This window comes from Natrix helvetica, assembly GCF_964273705.1.
Source record: "Natrix helvetica genome assembly, chromosome: 10".
In the NCBI taxonomy this organism is placed as follows: Eukaryota; Metazoa; Chordata; class Lepidosauria; order Squamata; family Natricidae; genus Natrix; species Natrix helvetica.
The window spans coordinates 14,320,657-14,339,212 of record NC_138561.1 but is presented as its reverse complement, the minus strand read 5'-3'; the positions used below and the strand labels follow the sequence as shown (position 1 = coordinate 14,339,212).

The following is an 18,556-nucleotide window of genomic DNA, read 5'->3' as shown; positions in this document are numbered from 1 at the left end:
AGAAGCAAGCTTCAGTAAAAATGAAAACAAATATTTTCAATCTCAATCCTTGAGATCATGAAAAAAAGAAGAATTGGTGCATGACTACTAAGGCAAAAAGAATAGAAAAACAGGTGAAAAAAAAATAAAAATGATAATCTCACCTGTAATAAAATGGCTGCTATCTCCTGATAGCCGTTCAAGCAAGCATACATTAAGGGGGTATTTCCATAAATGTCCTTTTTGTGTGGCTTAACACTGCACTCTGTCAGATATTTCACCACCTGTTGAAAAAAGGGGGCATTATAGCTATGTAAACTTCACTTCCACACACACCAGGGGGAAAAATGTTGGAAATCATCTGCTTTAATTATTGATTCTGATTATGTGCCATCAGGTTGGTGTTGATTCCTCGTGGCCACACAGATAATATTTTCTCCATGACGATCTGTGGCCAACCTGGTCTTTTGGTTCCTGCAATGGTACCCCCATCACTGCAACTGAGTCTATTCATCCTTTTCTTTTTCCTTCCACCCTTCCTGCAACACTTTTCCAGAGACTAGATCTTTACATAATATGTCCAAAGTAGGTTACTTTAAACACGATCAATTTGTGCTTCAAGTGACACCTATGGAATGAGCTTAACTTATTAACACCATGAGCACAGGTGATGCCGCAGGTTGTCTAGTCAGGATCCAAAGGCCAATGTATTCATTCATGAGCTTCCTAGCGGTCCACCTCACCTGAAAATGGCCATTCTGGCAGGCAAAGTGGAGAGGTCCTGCTTCGTTCACATCTTTGGCTTCAATGTCTGCTCCATGTTTCAGTAAGAGGGCCACCAAGTCCACGTGTCCATGTAGAGCGGCAACATGCAGTGACATCAGACCACTTTGGTTGGTAACATTCACTCCAAGCCCATTCGAAGGCAGCCTGAAGAACTTCTGTTGGGAGAAAAAAAAGTGCACGGGACATTAGCTCAGCATTTCTGCACCATCTACCCCCCTCCCCCCAAAAAAACCAGCTAAGACCAAGACATAACAATCACCATGCTTTTACTTCAAACTTTCTATGTGTTACCATGAGTGGGGCCGATGCAAAATGCACCAACGTGAAATGATATTGGTTGACCTGCAACTAAGGAGGAATTTTCAGACACTGGGAACAATTAATGAAACTCAAAGTAAGAGGCTCTTGATCTGCAAATTTACAAATTAAAAAATAGCAATTCTAGATACCATTGGGGGTGGGAGAGGTGTAAGTAAGGTGACATGAAAGACACCCGAATGCTGGGAAAGGAAAATGTTGGCTTACTTGCCTAGATACAGAACTTCCCTGAAGCAGAGGATGAGACAATGCCTGAACAAGCTGTAGAAGAGACAGCTGAGCCAAGGCTATAAATCCATCTTCTTTATACAACCTTCTATGCCTCTCCTTAGCAGTGAAATGAATTTCCCTCAATCAGTCACCCAATCCTTACAACAGCCCACTTAGTAGAAAAGCAGCTTTTTCCCAGCAGCTCGTGGGAACATCTTTAGAAGACAAGTGCGATTAATCACAGACTTCTTACAAGCCAAGTCAGAACATACGTGCCAACCCGATGGGAGCATCCACCAACCTTCTGCACAGGGCTGCATCTAGAACACTGACACAAAGGATGGCATAATTCTGGGGTCCCCATATTGCTGGCTTCCTTGGGATCTTCCAGATCATCATCTCCCCATTCCAAGAGATAACGCACCTAGAATAAATGCCGAGGGTTGGAAAACACGTGGGCTCTTCAGATCTCATTCCCTACAGCGATCCATCTTTATGAACTCTACACCCTTTTCGTAAGGATTTCCTGCCCTAATTAAAAACTCACTTGACAGAAGAAGCTTAAGATTAAAACATTTGGCCTTTGGAAATCTAGTTTTCTGCCCGAAGGGATTTTTGCCCACCTGGACATAAATCAGAAGCATTTTGAAAACTTATCACTCCGCAAGTTCGCCATTCTTCAAGCCCAGGAGGGGTTAAAGATGTCATTTCAGCAAGAACAGAACAGCTGTCTGGTATTTCCCCAAAAATGGGCAAATTAAATGAGACATGCCAGGAGGCGTAATGTGGCCCCTCGTGACATTTCATTTCCTAGCAGGCAAGCGATAGAACGGTTAAATGTTCTCGCTGCCAAGATGAATTTGCTAAGGAGATGTGATCTAAATTAGAAAAGACAGCCTCCTCTTAATCTAGACTTTGATGTTCTCCTCTGCTCAATCCTTTTAGCCGGGATTGCTGGAGATTAAAAACCAAAAGGCTTTGCACCAGAATAGGCCAATGTCTTTCTTCGGCCCTTGCTGCTATTTTATTGATCTTTTCAATATGCTTCGTGTTTGAAGCCAGAATGCTAATTTTTATCTAGAAGAAATAGACTTCGTTTGCAAAAAAAAAAAAAAAAACCCTGGCACTTTGCTCCCCGAGTCAGAAATGAGGGAAGCATGGTTACGAGCATTGTACAAAGGAAAAGGTTCTTTTTTTAAAACAAACACTGCTGTTCAAAAACCCAGCATGTGCTCTGTCTAGATCTGGAGGAAAAGTTCTGTTGGACCAGATGTTTTTAGTGTCCACCTCTGGCCATGGAATCCACCTTCTTGGCACTTTAAGTGATATCACTTATTGGTGGTCCGTGAGAAAATTTTGGTAGTCTGTAGAAAAAATATTTGCATTTTTTATATTGCACTAAATACTATTTATCTTTTTAGAAAATTCATACTAGTAGTCCGCGGGATTTAAAATTATGAATTTAGTGCTTCCTGAGGTCTGAAAGATTGGCGACCCCTGGGTCTACATCACATCACAGTTTGCTATAAACCTACATCATACATGGTTACGGAGAAACCATAATGATTGTGTTCATATCATTGTGAAGCCAAGCCAAGCCAATCATGTATAGATCAAAGCAAAGCAATGTGTGAGAACTGTAACTCTAAATCAGGGGGTCTCCAACCTTGGCAGCTCTAAGAATTGAAGACTTCAGCTCCCAGAATTCCCCAGCCAACACTGCCACAGTTGGAAACCCCTACTCTAAATATTCACCTTTTAGCTCCTATCTCACAGATGTAGGAAACTCTTCATTTCTCACAACATAACCTAGAAGTAGAGGCAAACCTTTTCTGTGTAATTGCTTTATATGATATCTTGGCTGGCTTTTAGATTAACAGAGTTAATTTTCAAGACCCAATTAATACATTCTCCTACTATAATAAACGGCTATATAAGATTAGATTTTGATTGATTTAACACAGTTCCCAAATTCAGCGATTAACAGTTTCACTAATCAAGCAAACTGTATGTACCCAGCCAGTGTCCGCCATTTTGCAAAGAAAAGATATTATGGGGGAGGGGGAGGGAGATGGAAGCTATCTGGAGAAGCTCTGAATATGGGACAGAGTGGTGGCATCATCCTGGCTTCACCTTAAATTACAAAACATCTTAGGACAGTTCTTTATCTTCTTAGCCCTTCTCTTTTGAGATACAAGAAGGGCAGCAAAAGCTCTTACTCATTGCTAATCCACCTTTTATACAATCCTTGGATTCATGCCATATTTAGGGTCTCTGTTTCCAATCCTGGCAAAGATCACCTATAATGCCCAACCGTGGTTTATTGTATAAGCAAAACTGTCTGGATTTGCAGTAAAGGAGAATATTTGTAGCTTGGGTTGAAATGAAGGGTCCCTTGGTGCAGGCATTTCATTACAAACTAGGTAACATCATCAGTGCTAGTTGATAACACAATCCATGGAAAACAAAGTTATGCCCCAGATTTAATATAATAGGAGAATGTACCTGCGGGCCTTGAAGATTAAGTGTTTTGTCCACAACCACCTAAGTTGTCATATGAAACAATTTCATGTAAAAGCTTATGCATGAAGTACTTAGATAACAAACTTTCTGTGGACATTAGGTCTCAATTGGGCCACAAGATTTTATCATCTTTTAAATTAAACAAACTTTTTAAAAGAATTCTACAGACATCAAAACTACAAATGGTATAATTTGCCTTGTTGATGAGTGTCACAACTGTAAAGGCTTCCAGGGGAGTAAAATTGCTATGGCAATTTTTCTATCATCCCTGGAGACAGTAAGTAATGCAAATTACAGGATGGGAATCACCAAGTTAATATTGCTCTGTAGAAAATAAGATTTTTGAAAAGCAAAACTTTGCTTTTTATCTCAAATCTCTATAAAACCTGCAGCTCTGTTACTACCATTAGGCCTTGTTCAGGGCTGATACTGCTATTATAGAACAATGAAGCCTGTTTTTATTCGAAATCTACTTTTCTGGTGGAAAATAATACTCCCAGGTAGGACTATCAAAATTCAACGCAAGAATACTACATCAACTAGGAATAATCATCATCATTTAATGACCCCATACTCCCTTGCTGGGTGGAATCTGGGCAACTGAATGGAGCTAGCAGAGTGTTTTAATGGCGGATGCTCTTCCTGTCACCAAAATTGTGCCCAGAGAGAGAAATAACTGCCTCTACCTAGGATTGAACTCACAGCCCCCTGATTGAGGCGAGAGCTCCACGGCTAGGCCACCACACCACTCTTACTACATCAACCCGGAGTGGCATTTTAAAAATGGCCCAGATGAAACTACATAAATACACTCCCTACATACACAATTCACACATGTAAGTGGAACTGCAACAGTTTCAATTGTCCTATGGAATAGTCCTACTCAAGACTCTGAAGTGGACATGTCTTCTTGCAAAGTCCACCATATTGTCCTCCTTCCCCCTGGAAAAGTGATGAAACAACTCACACCCACCGAACGTTTGGGGACCCTCACTTGGATGCTTTTGTAATTGTTGTTTATTTTTAATGGTGGCTGAAAACTTCAGGATTTTGCTGTTCCCATTACCAGAATGGGGAGCAACTTTAACAGGGCGGTGTTTCCTAGCCTGCCCCACACGTTGAGAGTACAATTCTAGATATTCTCATTATGCAATTGATCATCTATTTCCACTTGGATTTTCTTTAAGAACTGCTGGCTTATAGTGGGAAACTCTACTTAGCCTGCGCCCATCAATGCATTCGCCCACCAGCATCTACAGTCTTGCAAAGCAAGGATCCAGTGAACTGCTCTTACCATCTCCAAATCTCCATCAGCAATCGCTCTTAACAGTTTGTCCACCTACAGAATACACAACACCAGAAAAAGAAAGCATGTTTACCTGCACTGGCATCTATTACGGAACTGATATACAGTCTTGCAAAGAGGAGGTTTTGCTCTTATGACCAGCGCAGAAGCTGCAACACATACAGAACAGGCTATGGAATGGAATAGAATAGAGAAATGGAAGGGAAGGGAGTAGAGTAGAATAGAATAGAATAGAGAAAAAGAATGGAATAGAATAGAGTAGAGTAGAATTATTTACTGGCCAAGTGTAATTGGACACACAAGGAATTTGTCTTCGGTGCATATGCTCTCAGTGTACACAAAGAAAAATAAAATAGAATACATTCATCAAGAATCATAAGACACAACACTTAATGATAGTCATAGGTTACCAATAAGCAATCAAATTATACAATCTAAACAATATAAATTGTTAACAATATAAAACAATATAAATTTTAAAGATACAAACAACATGGTTATAGTCATAAGTGGAAAGAGATAAGTACTAGGAGGGAAGAGAACAATAATTATAATACAGTCTTAGTTGATAATTTGACAGTGTGGGGATTAGTTGTTTAGCAGAGTGATGGCATTCGGGGGGAGGGGAATTGTCCTTGTATCTAGTTTTTCTGGTGTGCAATGCTCTATAATGTTTTGAGAGTAGAACTTGAAACAATGTATGTCCAGGATATCATTGTGAAGAAAATAGGAGGAGGAAGGTGTATTGGATATATTCATGGCTTTGAGTTATTTGTAAAAATAATAAAGGCAGGACACAATTGAATGAATGAGTGAATGAATGAATGAATGAACAAATAAATATCTTACAAATGTCTTTCACTGTTACAAATCTAGCTCATTGCTAAGTGCAAGAACCATGCATTAACTATCTTGTAAGCAGGCTTCTTGTACCAGCCCCTTCATTCTGAAATGTGTGAAATGCTTAACAATTTTGAGCTTTTAAGCTCCAGTTAAAGATCATCCTCTTCCCCCTTCCCGGTATACATCTGTGCTATCATCTCTTTCATCTTCTGTATTTCATCATCTATATTCATCTACTTCAACCTTCCTTCTGAAATCTGAAGTTAGCAGCGCACGAGGGGGCATGTATGCATCCTTGGCCTCCCGAATCTGCCAAGCAAACAGACGGAGCCTGCTGCTACTTAAGAAGGAGCAACAAAACGGGAGTTATATTAGAACTTGGACTGCCCTGCCAAATTGTCACTAGGTCATCGGCTTACCTCTTTATAATGAGATTTGGTTTCTTCTGGTGTCACTGTTGTCACTGGTATTATGAAAGATAAACTGGAGGTGGATGATATTTGGCTGATGGTGTCTTCACAACACGAAGAAGATCGGATGGGTGACTAGTGGTCCCCATAAAGAAATCAAAAGGAGAAAGTTGGCTGCATCCCTCATTTATTTAACAGCTGATCACAAGTTCTGTTTTCACTGGCAAGGAGTTGCAGGAGGCCATTGCAGCCGAAAACGTAGCTCAGGAGCCCGTTTTTGCTGCCAGAGCGCTTGGGCCACCACAGGTGCCCCCTGACACAAGTGATGATGTCATGCTGGCCACGCCCATTGCATCTACCGAAGTCAAACACAACCCTGATGCGGCCCTCAAGGAAATCGAGTTTGACACCCCTGCTCTAAGTTAAGAGTTGGGACCAATCCTTTGAATTACCTGAGAAGCATGTTGTCCTCTTTCAAAAGTGAGGTAGTTCAGTTCCATTAAGGAAACAATCTGCAGAGAGATTAAAACCCAGTGAGCCACAAGTGCAGAGCTCAAGAAAATAACCAGATGGATATCATATATGCTACCAGCAAATAAATGAGCTGAGTTCGTGGATGGTGCTAAATTATAATAAAGCTGTTTTCTTATAAAGCGAACATATTGAGTGTACTCAACCACTGCGGCTTGTAAAACCATTTTTTAAAACTCAAGTGTTTTCTGTAAACACAGCCAACGGTGGGTGATTCAGGAAACTCCAGTGAAAGAAAAATGGCCTAACTATAATATACAGGAAAAGGGACAGGGTGGCTCAGTGGCTAAGATGCTGAGCTTGTCGATAAGAAGTTTTTAAGATAAGTTTTTAATATACTATATACTATATTTAATATTTATTATTCTATGTACAGTCTTGCAACCTCCTCCACCTACGTATTTAATTATTTAACTGTTTTGTATGTATTTTATAACGTATTTTAGTGACTGTACACCGCCCCGAGTCCCTTCCGGGAGAGGGGGCGGTCTATAAATATGAATAATAAAATAAATATGAATAATAAGAAGGTAAGCAGTTTGGCGGTTCAAATCTCTAGTGCCACGTAACGGAGTGAGCTCCCCTTACGTGTCCCAGCTTCTGCCAGCCTAGCAATTCAAAAGCACGTAAAAAATGCAAGTAGAAAAATAGAGACCACCTTTGTTGGGAAGGTAACAGCGTTCCGTGCGCCTTTGGAGTTGACTCATGCCGACCACATGACCACAGCTATCTTCGGCTTTGAAACTGAGATGAACACTGCCCCCTATAGTCGGGAACGACTAGCACGACTATGTGTGAGGGGAACCTTTACCTTTACTTTTTATAATATACAGAAAACATTAAGCTAGTCAAGTGCATTTTAAAGTCACACAGGATTTTTTTTTTGTAGCTTCACAAGGAAAATGTAGACAAAGTGAAAAAATAATAATAATTAAGCCAAGCAGCATAATAATAAACTTGGTTCGGTTTTTAAGATGTCCCAAGACTGCATGTTTTTATTGATTTGTATCGAAGACGCTAAGAAAACAAACAGGAAAACTTTGGGAACTTCTACTATGCATAAAAGCAAATATAAGAGCACAGGCATGGAGATTCTATATTTCTCTTGCAGCTCTTCCGTCTGTATGAGTAAGTATAAAACACAATGGTGACTTATCTCCAACATTATCAATCAGAAGCTACTTTTAAATGGCTTTGCAAAGCGGTCTCTTTTTTAAAAAATAAGTTCTCCTTAAAAATCAGAACTGAATAGGTTTAAAGAAGGAACAGATTAATGTGGAGGGCACTACAAAAGCTATGGGCCACAGCCCGAGGGTTGGTGCCCCCTGGTTTACAGCACTCTCTGGGCAGTTTACAGTGTCAGCATATTGCCCCCAACATCTGGGTCCTCATTTTATCAAATTCGGAAGGGTAGAAGGCTAGACTAACCTTGAGCCAGTCAGGATCGAACTTCAGGCTGTAGGCAGAATCAGCCTGCCATACTGCATTCAGACAACTGTGCCACCTTGGCTCTTATTTAATTATTGTTGTAATATTGCTAAGACCTTTGCCCTCTCTGTAGCTAACAGTGAGAATATGCAGGATGCCTTGGCTTCAACGTTACAGGAAAAGCATCCTAAGAACACCCTAGTTGGTTTAAAAAGTACCGTTGAGTTCAATGAACATTGCACAGGTGTTTCTTTCATCCGGTTCAGAACGCCTGGGTTGGCTCCATTCTGCAGGAGGACTTCGATGATCCCTTGGTAGCCCCAGCGAGCAGCTATGTGAAGAGGAGTGTCTCCTTTTTCGTTACCAATCTCTAACTTGCAAGAATGGACATCGTAATACACGAGAGCCTTGACGCACTGCAAAGTTAAAACAGAACAACCGATATAAGAACTTTGCATGAAGTCCAAGGCTTATATACATCCTGAAGGAAGCTGCTCCTATATTTATTTATTTATTTATTTATTCAATTTATAAGTCGCTCCCTCTCCCCAGAGGGACTCGGGGCGGCGTACAATCAAATATACAAACATATGGCACGGAAGAGGTATACATAAAACTTTTACAGTACATAAATAATAATAATAGCCACAATGTTAAAAAGCAATGACAATAAGTTAAAAACCGTTAAAATACCCAAAAAGTAAATTTAAAATTTAAAATTGCCAGGGGGATTAGAGAGTAAAGTTCTAATTAAGTTCTAATTAAGCCAGGCCGGCTAGTTGGAACAGGTTCTGACCCAGGCTTCTTTAAAAAAGCAAGAAGCAGAGTCCACTTTTATTTACACGACTGTGAATTCCTTTCACTCACAGTCTGCAAGGCTTGGCAAACAATCTTTCAGAGGAATGTTTATCAACATGAACCTTATCTTGTTTGGCGAGCTGCCAAATAACTAGTTGCCAAATGCATGGCAAGGCAAAACTTGGTACAGAGTCTCTTCTGGCCCCAACAGAACTTTCCACTCGTGAAACAACCGAATGAATGGTTTCCTGCAAAAGCCCAATCCCCGTTCGCTCCTTTTTTGTTTTCTATGGGAAGGGTCAATCACCTCCAAGGTGTGGCTTTACTCCCAAGTCGACCCTGCTTTCTTAGTTCTTCTTGTCTTCTGGCAGCTCTGCACATGCGCACACTGGGAACAGGCTCCAGCTGTTCCTCTGCCTCACTGCTGTCTAGCTCCCTCTCTGCCTCTGACGCAGAGCCCACATCTAAGCTTTCCTCAGTCCCTAGGACTGGCCCCTGTTCCTCCCCAACCTCCTCACTGTCCAATTCTGCTTGCATTTTATCCATCCAGGGATTAACCCTGCTATGCTACGAATGTTTCAACACCAAAATCTCCTCTCAGACAATACACACTCACAATACGCACACAATCCATACATTTTTTTCATGTAACGAAAGTGCAAGGACACCACCTGTTCTGAGGATTGCCCTCAAGATTGTGACTTTCAAACAGCCACAACAGCAGCACACACACCCGTCACGAGACACCCATGTCTTCATCCAGACTACCTTCGTATAGTTTTTCTCCCTGTGGAATGTTTTAATTACTACAATTTTATGTTAGCATGCATTGGACTTAATGTGTTTCACAGAAACCTTGAAAAGCTAGTGGTGATGTCTTGAGCGCAGGAAACGGAGAACGAATGGTGTAAAAATAATTTGAATCAATGAATGGCCTATTTTTACATTTCGTATCCACCAGAATAATTGAACACTTGATAGGAAAGGAAACTAAAACATTTGGAATTTGCTTGCCCCTCAAAAGAGATGGAAAAGAAATTTATGGTCCAAAGGTCACTTCAGTAGCTTCAGCAGGCGTCTCCACTCTTGGCAACTTTAAGACTTGCGGATTTCAACTCTCTGAATTCTTCAGTCAGGAATTCTGGGAGTTGATGCCCACAAGCCTTAAAATTGGACTGGAGGAGACCCCTGAACTACAGAACTGAAGGACACCTATAAGAACTGCTGTTTTAAACGATCTACTTACGTCCTCGTGCCCATAAGTGCAGGCTAAATGGAGTGCAGTGTTGCCATTATTATCCTGGGCTTCTGTGCTGGATTTATAATGTAACAAGAGAAGCTGAAAATAAAAGGGAAAAAGCCAATATTATCCCGAGAAAATGTCATAACAGGCTGGTCTATCTACTGGGCGTTTTTATCATTTCTGAAACCAAATGAAATCACTAATGCCCATCTTCCCTTTCAGCAACCTTTTTGGACCGAGTTGCAAACTGGCATGAAAACATCTCATTTTGCACTATTGAAAAACCAATGTAGAGTTACCACTCTCTACCAATAGGTAAACACTACCCAGCACTTCAAAGAACAGCTGCCGAAAATACAAATTCTTGAGTTAAGTTAATCAGTGGAACAATTTATCCCCAGAAGTTGTGGATGCTGCGACAGCGAGGGATTTTGAGAAGAGATTGGACAACCATTTGTCTGAAATGGTATATGGTTTCCTTCCTGAGCAGGGGGTCGGACTATTAGACCTCTAACTTATTCTTTTATCATGTAAGTTATTCTGTTAAGTTAATGCACCATTTCTGGAAATGGGACTTCAGTGCTGTTCTTCAAAAAGTTGCCTTAAATAATGTTTAGTACCAACCCAAGAGATTTCAAGCTACTCTGTAATTTTACATCCAACTGTTTCAATAACGGGTGGGGTAGAGGGTTTCCACACATGGCCCTTGCCTTTTACACCTTCCTTCTATTTTTCACACCTCCATCCACACTCACTTCCAAAGTATCCTACGCTCTACTTTTGTCAGCTAGAATAATAGCACAAAATGAAGAAGCTCACAAAAAATTTACAGGGACTTTTATGGATGACAACAATGATGACTTGAAGTCAACATTTCCAGGGTCATCTCAGTGAAGGCCCAATGACATTGCTGCCAATAAAAATGATTCTAAAAGCTGGCATTTTGCTCTGATATATGGCAGCTTTCTCTTTCTTTTATTAAAAGAACTTTTTTTAAAAAAAGTTAAGAGCATCAAAAAACCTGACAGTAAACAGCAGGAGAGTTGGCTGGAAATATTTTGTTACAAATGACTTTGGAAACACCTGAAGCACTTTTCATGGACTATAAATTTTACAACATTGAATTGTTTTCTCCAGTCCATCTCCCCAGCCCTCCAACTCCTGAATCCCAAAAATGGTGGAAGATGCAGCTTCATCAATCAAAATGTTTTATTCATGTTTGGCTATTTATGAAGATGTTATTGTAATCCCTGCAAAGGACAACAGGAAGCGAGCACAGAAGAACTGAAGGCTAAATGCATCCGTTCTTTGGGCCGCAGGCCAGCATCAGTATGATTTAAAAAAAAAAAAAAAATCCATATGTAGGGCCAACATTTCCATTAAATAGAGGGGGGGGGGGGCAATTCTAGGAGGAAAGGCAAGAACAAGGAATAGAAGCCAAAGGTTAGCAAAGAATCCTCATGTCGGGGTTCCAAATAACATCCCTAATGAAAGAAGACTCCAAGGCTTGAGTTCCCTCTAAGTTCCATTTTCTTAGAGATGTCATATTGGCACATCTGGGAAATCCCGAATCTGAAAGTTTCCAGGTTTTCCCCACCCAAATGAAAATCCAAGTTCCTGCCCAAACACCCACATGTCCATCACATGAGCCAATCAGGCATCATCCAAAACTGGAGATGCCTCCCAGGCACGCCACTCCAGGTGCAGGGCAAGATGTCCTTGACTCTCTGAGAAAGGAATGTTATTTTGACTACATCTCCCCTACATATACCTCCCAGTTTCCCACAGCAATAAATGTGGCAGGCCTGAGGGCCCAATGCAAAAGACGGCTTCCAGGCCTGACCCCTCAGCTAACGGGAATGTGGCTAAGGACTCTGGGAGGGATGGTCCTTTGAGATTGAAGAAAGTTATAGCTCTGGTATCCTCGACTTACAACCATTCATGTAGTGACCATTTGAAATTAAAACAGCACTAAAAATGTGACTTACGACCATTTTTCACGCTTATGACTTTGCAGCATTCCCGTGATCAAAATCCAGATGCTTGGCCACTGGCATGTATTTATGACGGTTGCAATGTCCTGGGGTCATGTGATCCATCTTTTGAACCTTCTGGGCAGCCAAGTCCATGGGGAGAGCCAAATTCACTTAACGACTATGTTACTAACTTAATAACCACAGTGATTCACTTAACAACTGTGGCAAGGAAAGTCGTAAAATAGGACCAAACTCCCTTAACCGCTGTCTTGCTTAGCCACGGAAATGTTGGGCTCAATTTCGGTCATAAGTCGAGGACTACCTGGATTCTTAAAAAGCTACCATTCCACTATTAAAGCAACCCAGCCCAGATTTCGCTTTTGGGTGACTCAACACTTGTGTCTGTCTATAAATAAAAGCGAAACTACACATAGCGCAACATGATTCACAGACTGTTTGTAAGCTTACTGTAACATTCTGATATCCTTTTTGACAGGCGAGATGAAGGGGTGTTGACCCGTGGTAATCCGTGGCAGTGACAACAGCGCCTTTGGAGACTAACAAGTCAATTAACGGTGCTTGCCCTGGGGGGGGAGGGGGGGGAGGAAGAAACATGCTAATTACCACCCAAATGATACCATGCAGCTGTGTAGTCAGGGGTGGGATTAAAAAAAATTAGGAACCCATTCTCTGCCCGGTTGCTGGGTAGGCGTGGCCAAGGTGGGCATGGCCTACTTGGGCCTCCTGCGCCGCAGCAGGGGAGGGGCCTTTTTCACCCTCCCCAGGCTCCACAGGCTTTCCTCGAGCCTCCAGGAGGGCGAAAACAGTCTCCCCCAGGCTCCCAGAACTTCCAGGAGGCCCTTTTTCCGTCCTCCCAGAGGCCCTGCACTTACCTGGCATAAAAAAGAGGCCACCTGGAGACTCCTGGGAGGGGCAGAGTGGGGTGGGCGGGGCCAGCCAGTCCTTGCAAATACTGGTTCAGTGAATCAGATGTAAAATTAGCATTTGGTTCGCCCGAACCGGTCCGAATCAGCTGAATCCCACCCCTGGCTGTGTTTTTTTTTTAAAGCATGTTGCATTTCAGAGTCGGTTCTTCGAATCTGATAATTTTCTCTTTATCCTTCCTGTGCGATACAGGTAGTCCTCGACTTATGACCACAACTGAGCCCAAAATATATGTAGCAAAGGGAGAAATCGGTTAAGTGAGCTCTGTCGCCATTCTACGCCTTTTTTTTTTTGTGGTCACATTCGTTAACCGAAATCGCTGCAGCTGTTAAATTAGTCACCCAGTTGTTAAGTGAATCTGGATTCCCTGTTGACTTTGCTGCTCAGAAGGTCGCCAAAAGGGGATCCCATGACACTCATACCCCGGGACACTGCAGCCGTCATAAATGTGAGTCAGAAGTCAAGCATCCGAATATAAATCACGTGACCATGGGGATGCTGCAATGGTCATAAATGTGAAACAATGGTCATCGTAAGTCACTTTTTTCAGTGTCGTTGTGACTTTGAATGGTCACTAAATGAACCATTGTAAGTCGAGGACTACCTGTAACTCTCCAAGGGCCCACAGCAATTTTTCGATTCTTAGCTAAGCAAGAGAATGTCCAGCAATTAAAACTGAGATTGCCTTACTCCTGAGAGTCACAGAAGAATGCCAACTGAAGGCAAAACCATCCTTTATTTGGGGGAAAACTAACCAAAGCAAACTCCAGGTAAAGTAAAGGTTCCCCTCGCATCTATGTGCTAGTCGTTCCTGACTCTAGGGGGTGCTGCTCGTCTCTGTTTCAAACCCGAAGAGCCAGCGCTCTCCAAAGACGTCTCTGTGGTCATGTGGCCGGCATGACTAAACGCCGAAGGCACACAGAACGCTGCTACCTTCCCACCAAAGGTGGTTCCTATTTGTCTACTTGCATTTTTTACGTGTTTTTGAACTGCTAGGTTGGCAGAAACTGGGACAAGTAACGGGAGCTCACTCCGTTACGCGGCACCAGGGATTCGAACCGCTGAACTGCCGACCTTCTGATCAACAAGCTTAGCCGCTGTCTTAGGCACTGAGCCACCGCGTCCCCAGGTAAAGTACTTGCCCTCAAATGTTCAAATATTAATAACTTGATATTGCCAAGAACATCGATGTAACCTTTTGGGACCAGGCTCACACTTTCTCAAGGCAAGGCAAGAAACTAGAGGAGGCAAAATGATTTTAAAACTTGCTCCCTGCCAAGTCAAAAACCAAGATAACCTACTATCTATTTGCTTCTGGAAAAACCAAAATAATCTGCAGTTCAGAGAAGAACTCCTATCTTGCAAACTGTCGCCTTGAAAACTGCTTCATTTCACTGGGCAATCTGTGGCCTTCATAATGTTGTTTCATTGGATCTCCCAGGATTCTCCATCATCCCAGCTGCCTAGCCACTTGGCCCCACAGTAATAATTCAGGGTTTTTTTCAATATCCTCCTTAATTTTCCTAGCTCTTAATGTAAACTGATTAATCTTTTTTTAAACACAAATAATCCTTACTATTTTTCCCCCTGGTCAGTTACCTTGGTCCAACGTAGGGTTTTAAAATGCAAATCCTCCTTTTCCAAGTTCACTTTTTATATGTCACTCCTTTTAGTGACATATTTTAAATAGCATTCAAAAGATTTTTACAAAATATTTTTAAATAGTACTCAAATACTTTTTAATATTTATTGGAGATAGTATACCTATTTTTATTGGACAAAGTGAAATACAGATGGACTTGGTACGGCCTCCCAAATCAGCTGGTAGTGTTGGTGTCCCAATTCATTTCCAGCAAAAATACTTCTTAATGGAAGAATTTTTTTTTGTAATCCTACTTTTTTCTTCTCTTTCTTTATTTTGCAAATATACATGGTTGCCCATCTCAATGAAATAACTCTGGGCAGCTAACCAAACATAAAGCAAAATCAAGCACGTAACAGTATCTCTCTATATATAAATGGCTGTGTTTGTGTGTGTGTGTGTGTGTGTGTGTGTTCCAGATAACTCTGGAATTTCAACCAAACTTGGTGTACAGATGTCTTACTCTCTGGAAACAAATACTGTGGGGATAAGATACCCCTAACACCCTGTTCTGTTAAGATACAGCCTGTTGTGCCTTTAAATGGCTTCTACAGTACTGCCTTAAAATGGCTTCTACTGTACAGCACGGTGGAGTTGCCATGGTAACGGCTTCACAGTACTCCATAAGAGGGCTCCCTTTGGTAAGGGGGGAAATCCAACATTAGAAATGACGTTTGGTCCGGATATTTGTGAATGTCTAATACAGGATTGAAATAAACAAATACCAGGGCAATGCCGGGTTAAAAGCTAGTTCAAAATAAACAAATAATAATGTTTCAAACAATGTAAAGGAAAACACAGAGATTGGGCTCTGTGTCCTCTTTGCCCGAATGGGTTTGAAACCTTCAGAGCACCCAACTAACAGAGCGAAAGGATTTCTGATTGTATTGGAAAAGGCGATGCTACAACATTTGAAAAACAAAGGGGAAAAAAAAAAAGATTGCAGCGCTTACCGTAAATAGCAGCTACATGAAGTGGAGTAAATCCCTGATCATCTCTAGAAAATGGGGTAACAATCGACGGATCGTTCAACTTCCTTAAAGCAATAATAAAAGACACTATCAAACTCAAGCAGAATACAAGTGTTTTAATCTACTTTTCTGTCCAATATGGACCCTTTTGGGACACTGTGGTTGCAAAGGTCACCCATTATAATTCTGCTGTCCTCTGAACTTGTTGTGGCCCACCAGCAGCCAGCAGAGCTGGCAGCTGATTCGGACAGTGAGGAGGTTGGGGAGGAACATGGGCCTGTCCTGGAGTCTGGGGAAGGCTCTGATGAGGGCTCTGTTTCAGAGGCAGAGAGAGGGCCAGGGCCATATGCCAGTTATCAGATGCTTTCAGAGGCAGACATCAGTGAGGCAGACAAACAGCTGGAGCCTGTTCCCAGTGTGCGCATGCACAGAGCTGCCAGACGAAGGGAACAGCTAAAGAACAGGGGTCGACTTGGGAGTAAGGCCACAAGTGGATGATGAATGGCCCCTCCCAGAGGGAATAAAAAAGGAGCGAAAGGGGAGTGGAGTTTGCAGGAGAGAATTAGTTCGCTTAATTGATTCATGACTCTCCGAGACTCCTTGCCAGGTTTTGCAGATATCAGCCTGGCAGCTCTCCAAGCCAGATAAGGTCTGTGACTATAAGTCCTCCCTTGAAAGACTTTGCTGGATGCGAATGAGCAGAATTCACAGTAAATTAATAAAAGGGGTTTTTGTTGGGACAAGAAGTTTGCTTCATGCTCTTGGGAAGCCTCGGTCCGAACAGAACTTGCTCTTCTGTCAGCTTCAACCCTTTCTTCCTAAAAATAACACCATCACCATCACCATCAGCATTGACAAATTCACCATCTGTCAATTGCAAAAGGCAGCTTTACTTGGAACAGCTTACATCCTGTGATCGATACCTCTTAACACAATCCAACACTCACATCTTTCTATCCCAGGTCCTTGGGAAGGAATGCCAAATCCAGTCTAAACATCTGGCTGACTGTGCGACAAACAATATTACTAGCCTATTTTACTAATCCTTAGGAAGATGACTGAATGAATGCCTGAATAATCCTTATGCACATGTAGACCATAATCTGGCATTAGATTTGAATTAATCCACTGAAGGCAGAATCAAATGTCTTAACTTTCATTCTGAATCACTGGGGATAAACTCTTGGAGAGAGGAAAAAAACATTCTTACCCAGAAACTAGCTTCTCACATTCGTCACAAAAGCAGAGTGGATGGCACATGTTTTGCAAAGCGTCCTTATCACCGTCTCCTTGGCTCAGTAAGCGTTCTACTTCTTCTTGGTTGCCCGAAGCAACATGCTGCAAAGAAGAATGAGAGAGAGACACATCTGGGAAGGTTCAAAACCCAAAACTCAAAACAGGGTAGACATCAGAAGAGGATGAAAAAAAAGTTAGTTCTCACATCACAGCAATTGACAGAAAAGTCGGTGTGTTTTCATCACAAGTCCCCAGTTTATTGTCTACCATCACTAACAATAATTCCAATTCTAGAATGCATATCCACTGTGACATCTCTGTAACTGTTAAACTGTAAAACCTAATGGGTGTCTAATGAAAAGTAATGAATTATATCTATAGTGTTAAATCACAGTACTTTTGAGTGATAGTGTGCATTTTGGATTCAAGTTATGTTACGATACAGCCTGTTGTGCCCTAAAATGGCTTCTACTGTGCAGCACAGTGAAGTTGCCATGATAACGGCTTCACAATATTCCACAAGGGGGCTCCATCTGGTAAGGGGGATTGGTTCCGGGCAACACCGAGTTAGCAGCTAGTTTCTGATAAAAACATCTTCATGTTATTAACATGACTTACTGCCCCAGAACCGGTTAACCAAACCATTTCTTCGGATCATATCATTTGATTTGAAAATGTGAATTCAAGTGTGGATTCGTCTCTCCATTTACAAGCATTCCCAAAGCAGCTGATTTAAATAATAATAATAAAAAAAATTTAAAAATCGTACATACAACTTCAAGAACAATAAAAGAATACATCAAACTGATTCAGCAGCATGTCTGTGCCAGCAAAGCCATAATCAGCTCCAAACTCTCAATGCATTGAAGTTTAAATATTTAACTTTTAAAAAAGGAACTTTAAGAATGTGCCCACAGAAATCACTCCAAGGAAAGCTTCCCTCTCAGCCCTCTTCTCTCCGGTGGAAGATGATTAAGTGGAAGGAGAACTCACACAAGGACTCCTAAGAAAATAAATATAATTAAAACCAACTTCCACCAATGATGATGCTACTCTGACTAAAGCATCCATAAGTTTAAAAGCCAATAAAAATGGCACAGGAAAGATATGTGCTGTTCTTTTATCAATTCCAAAACACCCAATTTTAATCCGCAGACAGCCGTGGAGACAGTCCTCCAACGGATTACAGGGAAAAGCATAATATTTGGCTAATTCTTGCTGAGTTAATCCAACAGCTATGCCATCCAAACCTTAAACAAACAGTCTATCGGGGTGGTGGACAGTTGAGAGAGAAGATTCATTCTTTGTCTTAAGAACAGCTTTTCACCAAATCCTTCAGATCCCTAAAAAAGAAAAAGAGAGAGAGAGAGGCTATTAGCAATGAGAAATATTTAACTGAAAGGAGGTATCT

At 41.5% G+C, this 18,556-nt stretch overlaps 1 protein-coding gene across 2 annotated transcripts in view; it reads right to left on the bottom strand.

The window, feature by feature from the left end:
- The window catches only part of ANKRD27 (ankyrin repeat domain 27), a 51,858-nt gene that overhangs the window by 7,969 nt on the left and 25,333 nt on the right, over positions 1–18,556 (bottom strand). For both annotated transcript variants that reach the window (XM_081963215.1, XM_081963216.1), the window contains exons 13-24: positions 18,396–18,488; positions 17,120–17,247; positions 15,892–15,974; positions 12,820–12,935; positions 10,379–10,471; positions 8,553–8,750; positions 6,828–6,887; positions 6,385–6,510; positions 5,111–5,155; positions 1,595–1,717; positions 723–920; positions 144–263 (exon numbers count right to left, since the gene is read on the bottom strand). In XM_081963215.1, the coding sequence (XP_081819341.1) occupies positions 144–263; positions 723–920; positions 1,595–1,717; positions 5,111–5,155; positions 6,385–6,510; positions 6,828–6,887; positions 8,553–8,750; positions 10,379–10,471; positions 12,820–12,935; positions 15,892–15,974; positions 17,120–17,247; positions 18,396–18,488 (1,383 nt within the window). The remainder of the gene's footprint in view (positions 1–143; positions 264–722; positions 921–1,594; positions 1,718–5,110; positions 5,156–6,384; positions 6,511–6,827; positions 6,888–8,552; positions 8,751–10,378; positions 10,472–12,819; positions 12,936–15,891; positions 15,975–17,119; positions 17,248–18,395; positions 18,489–18,556) is intronic.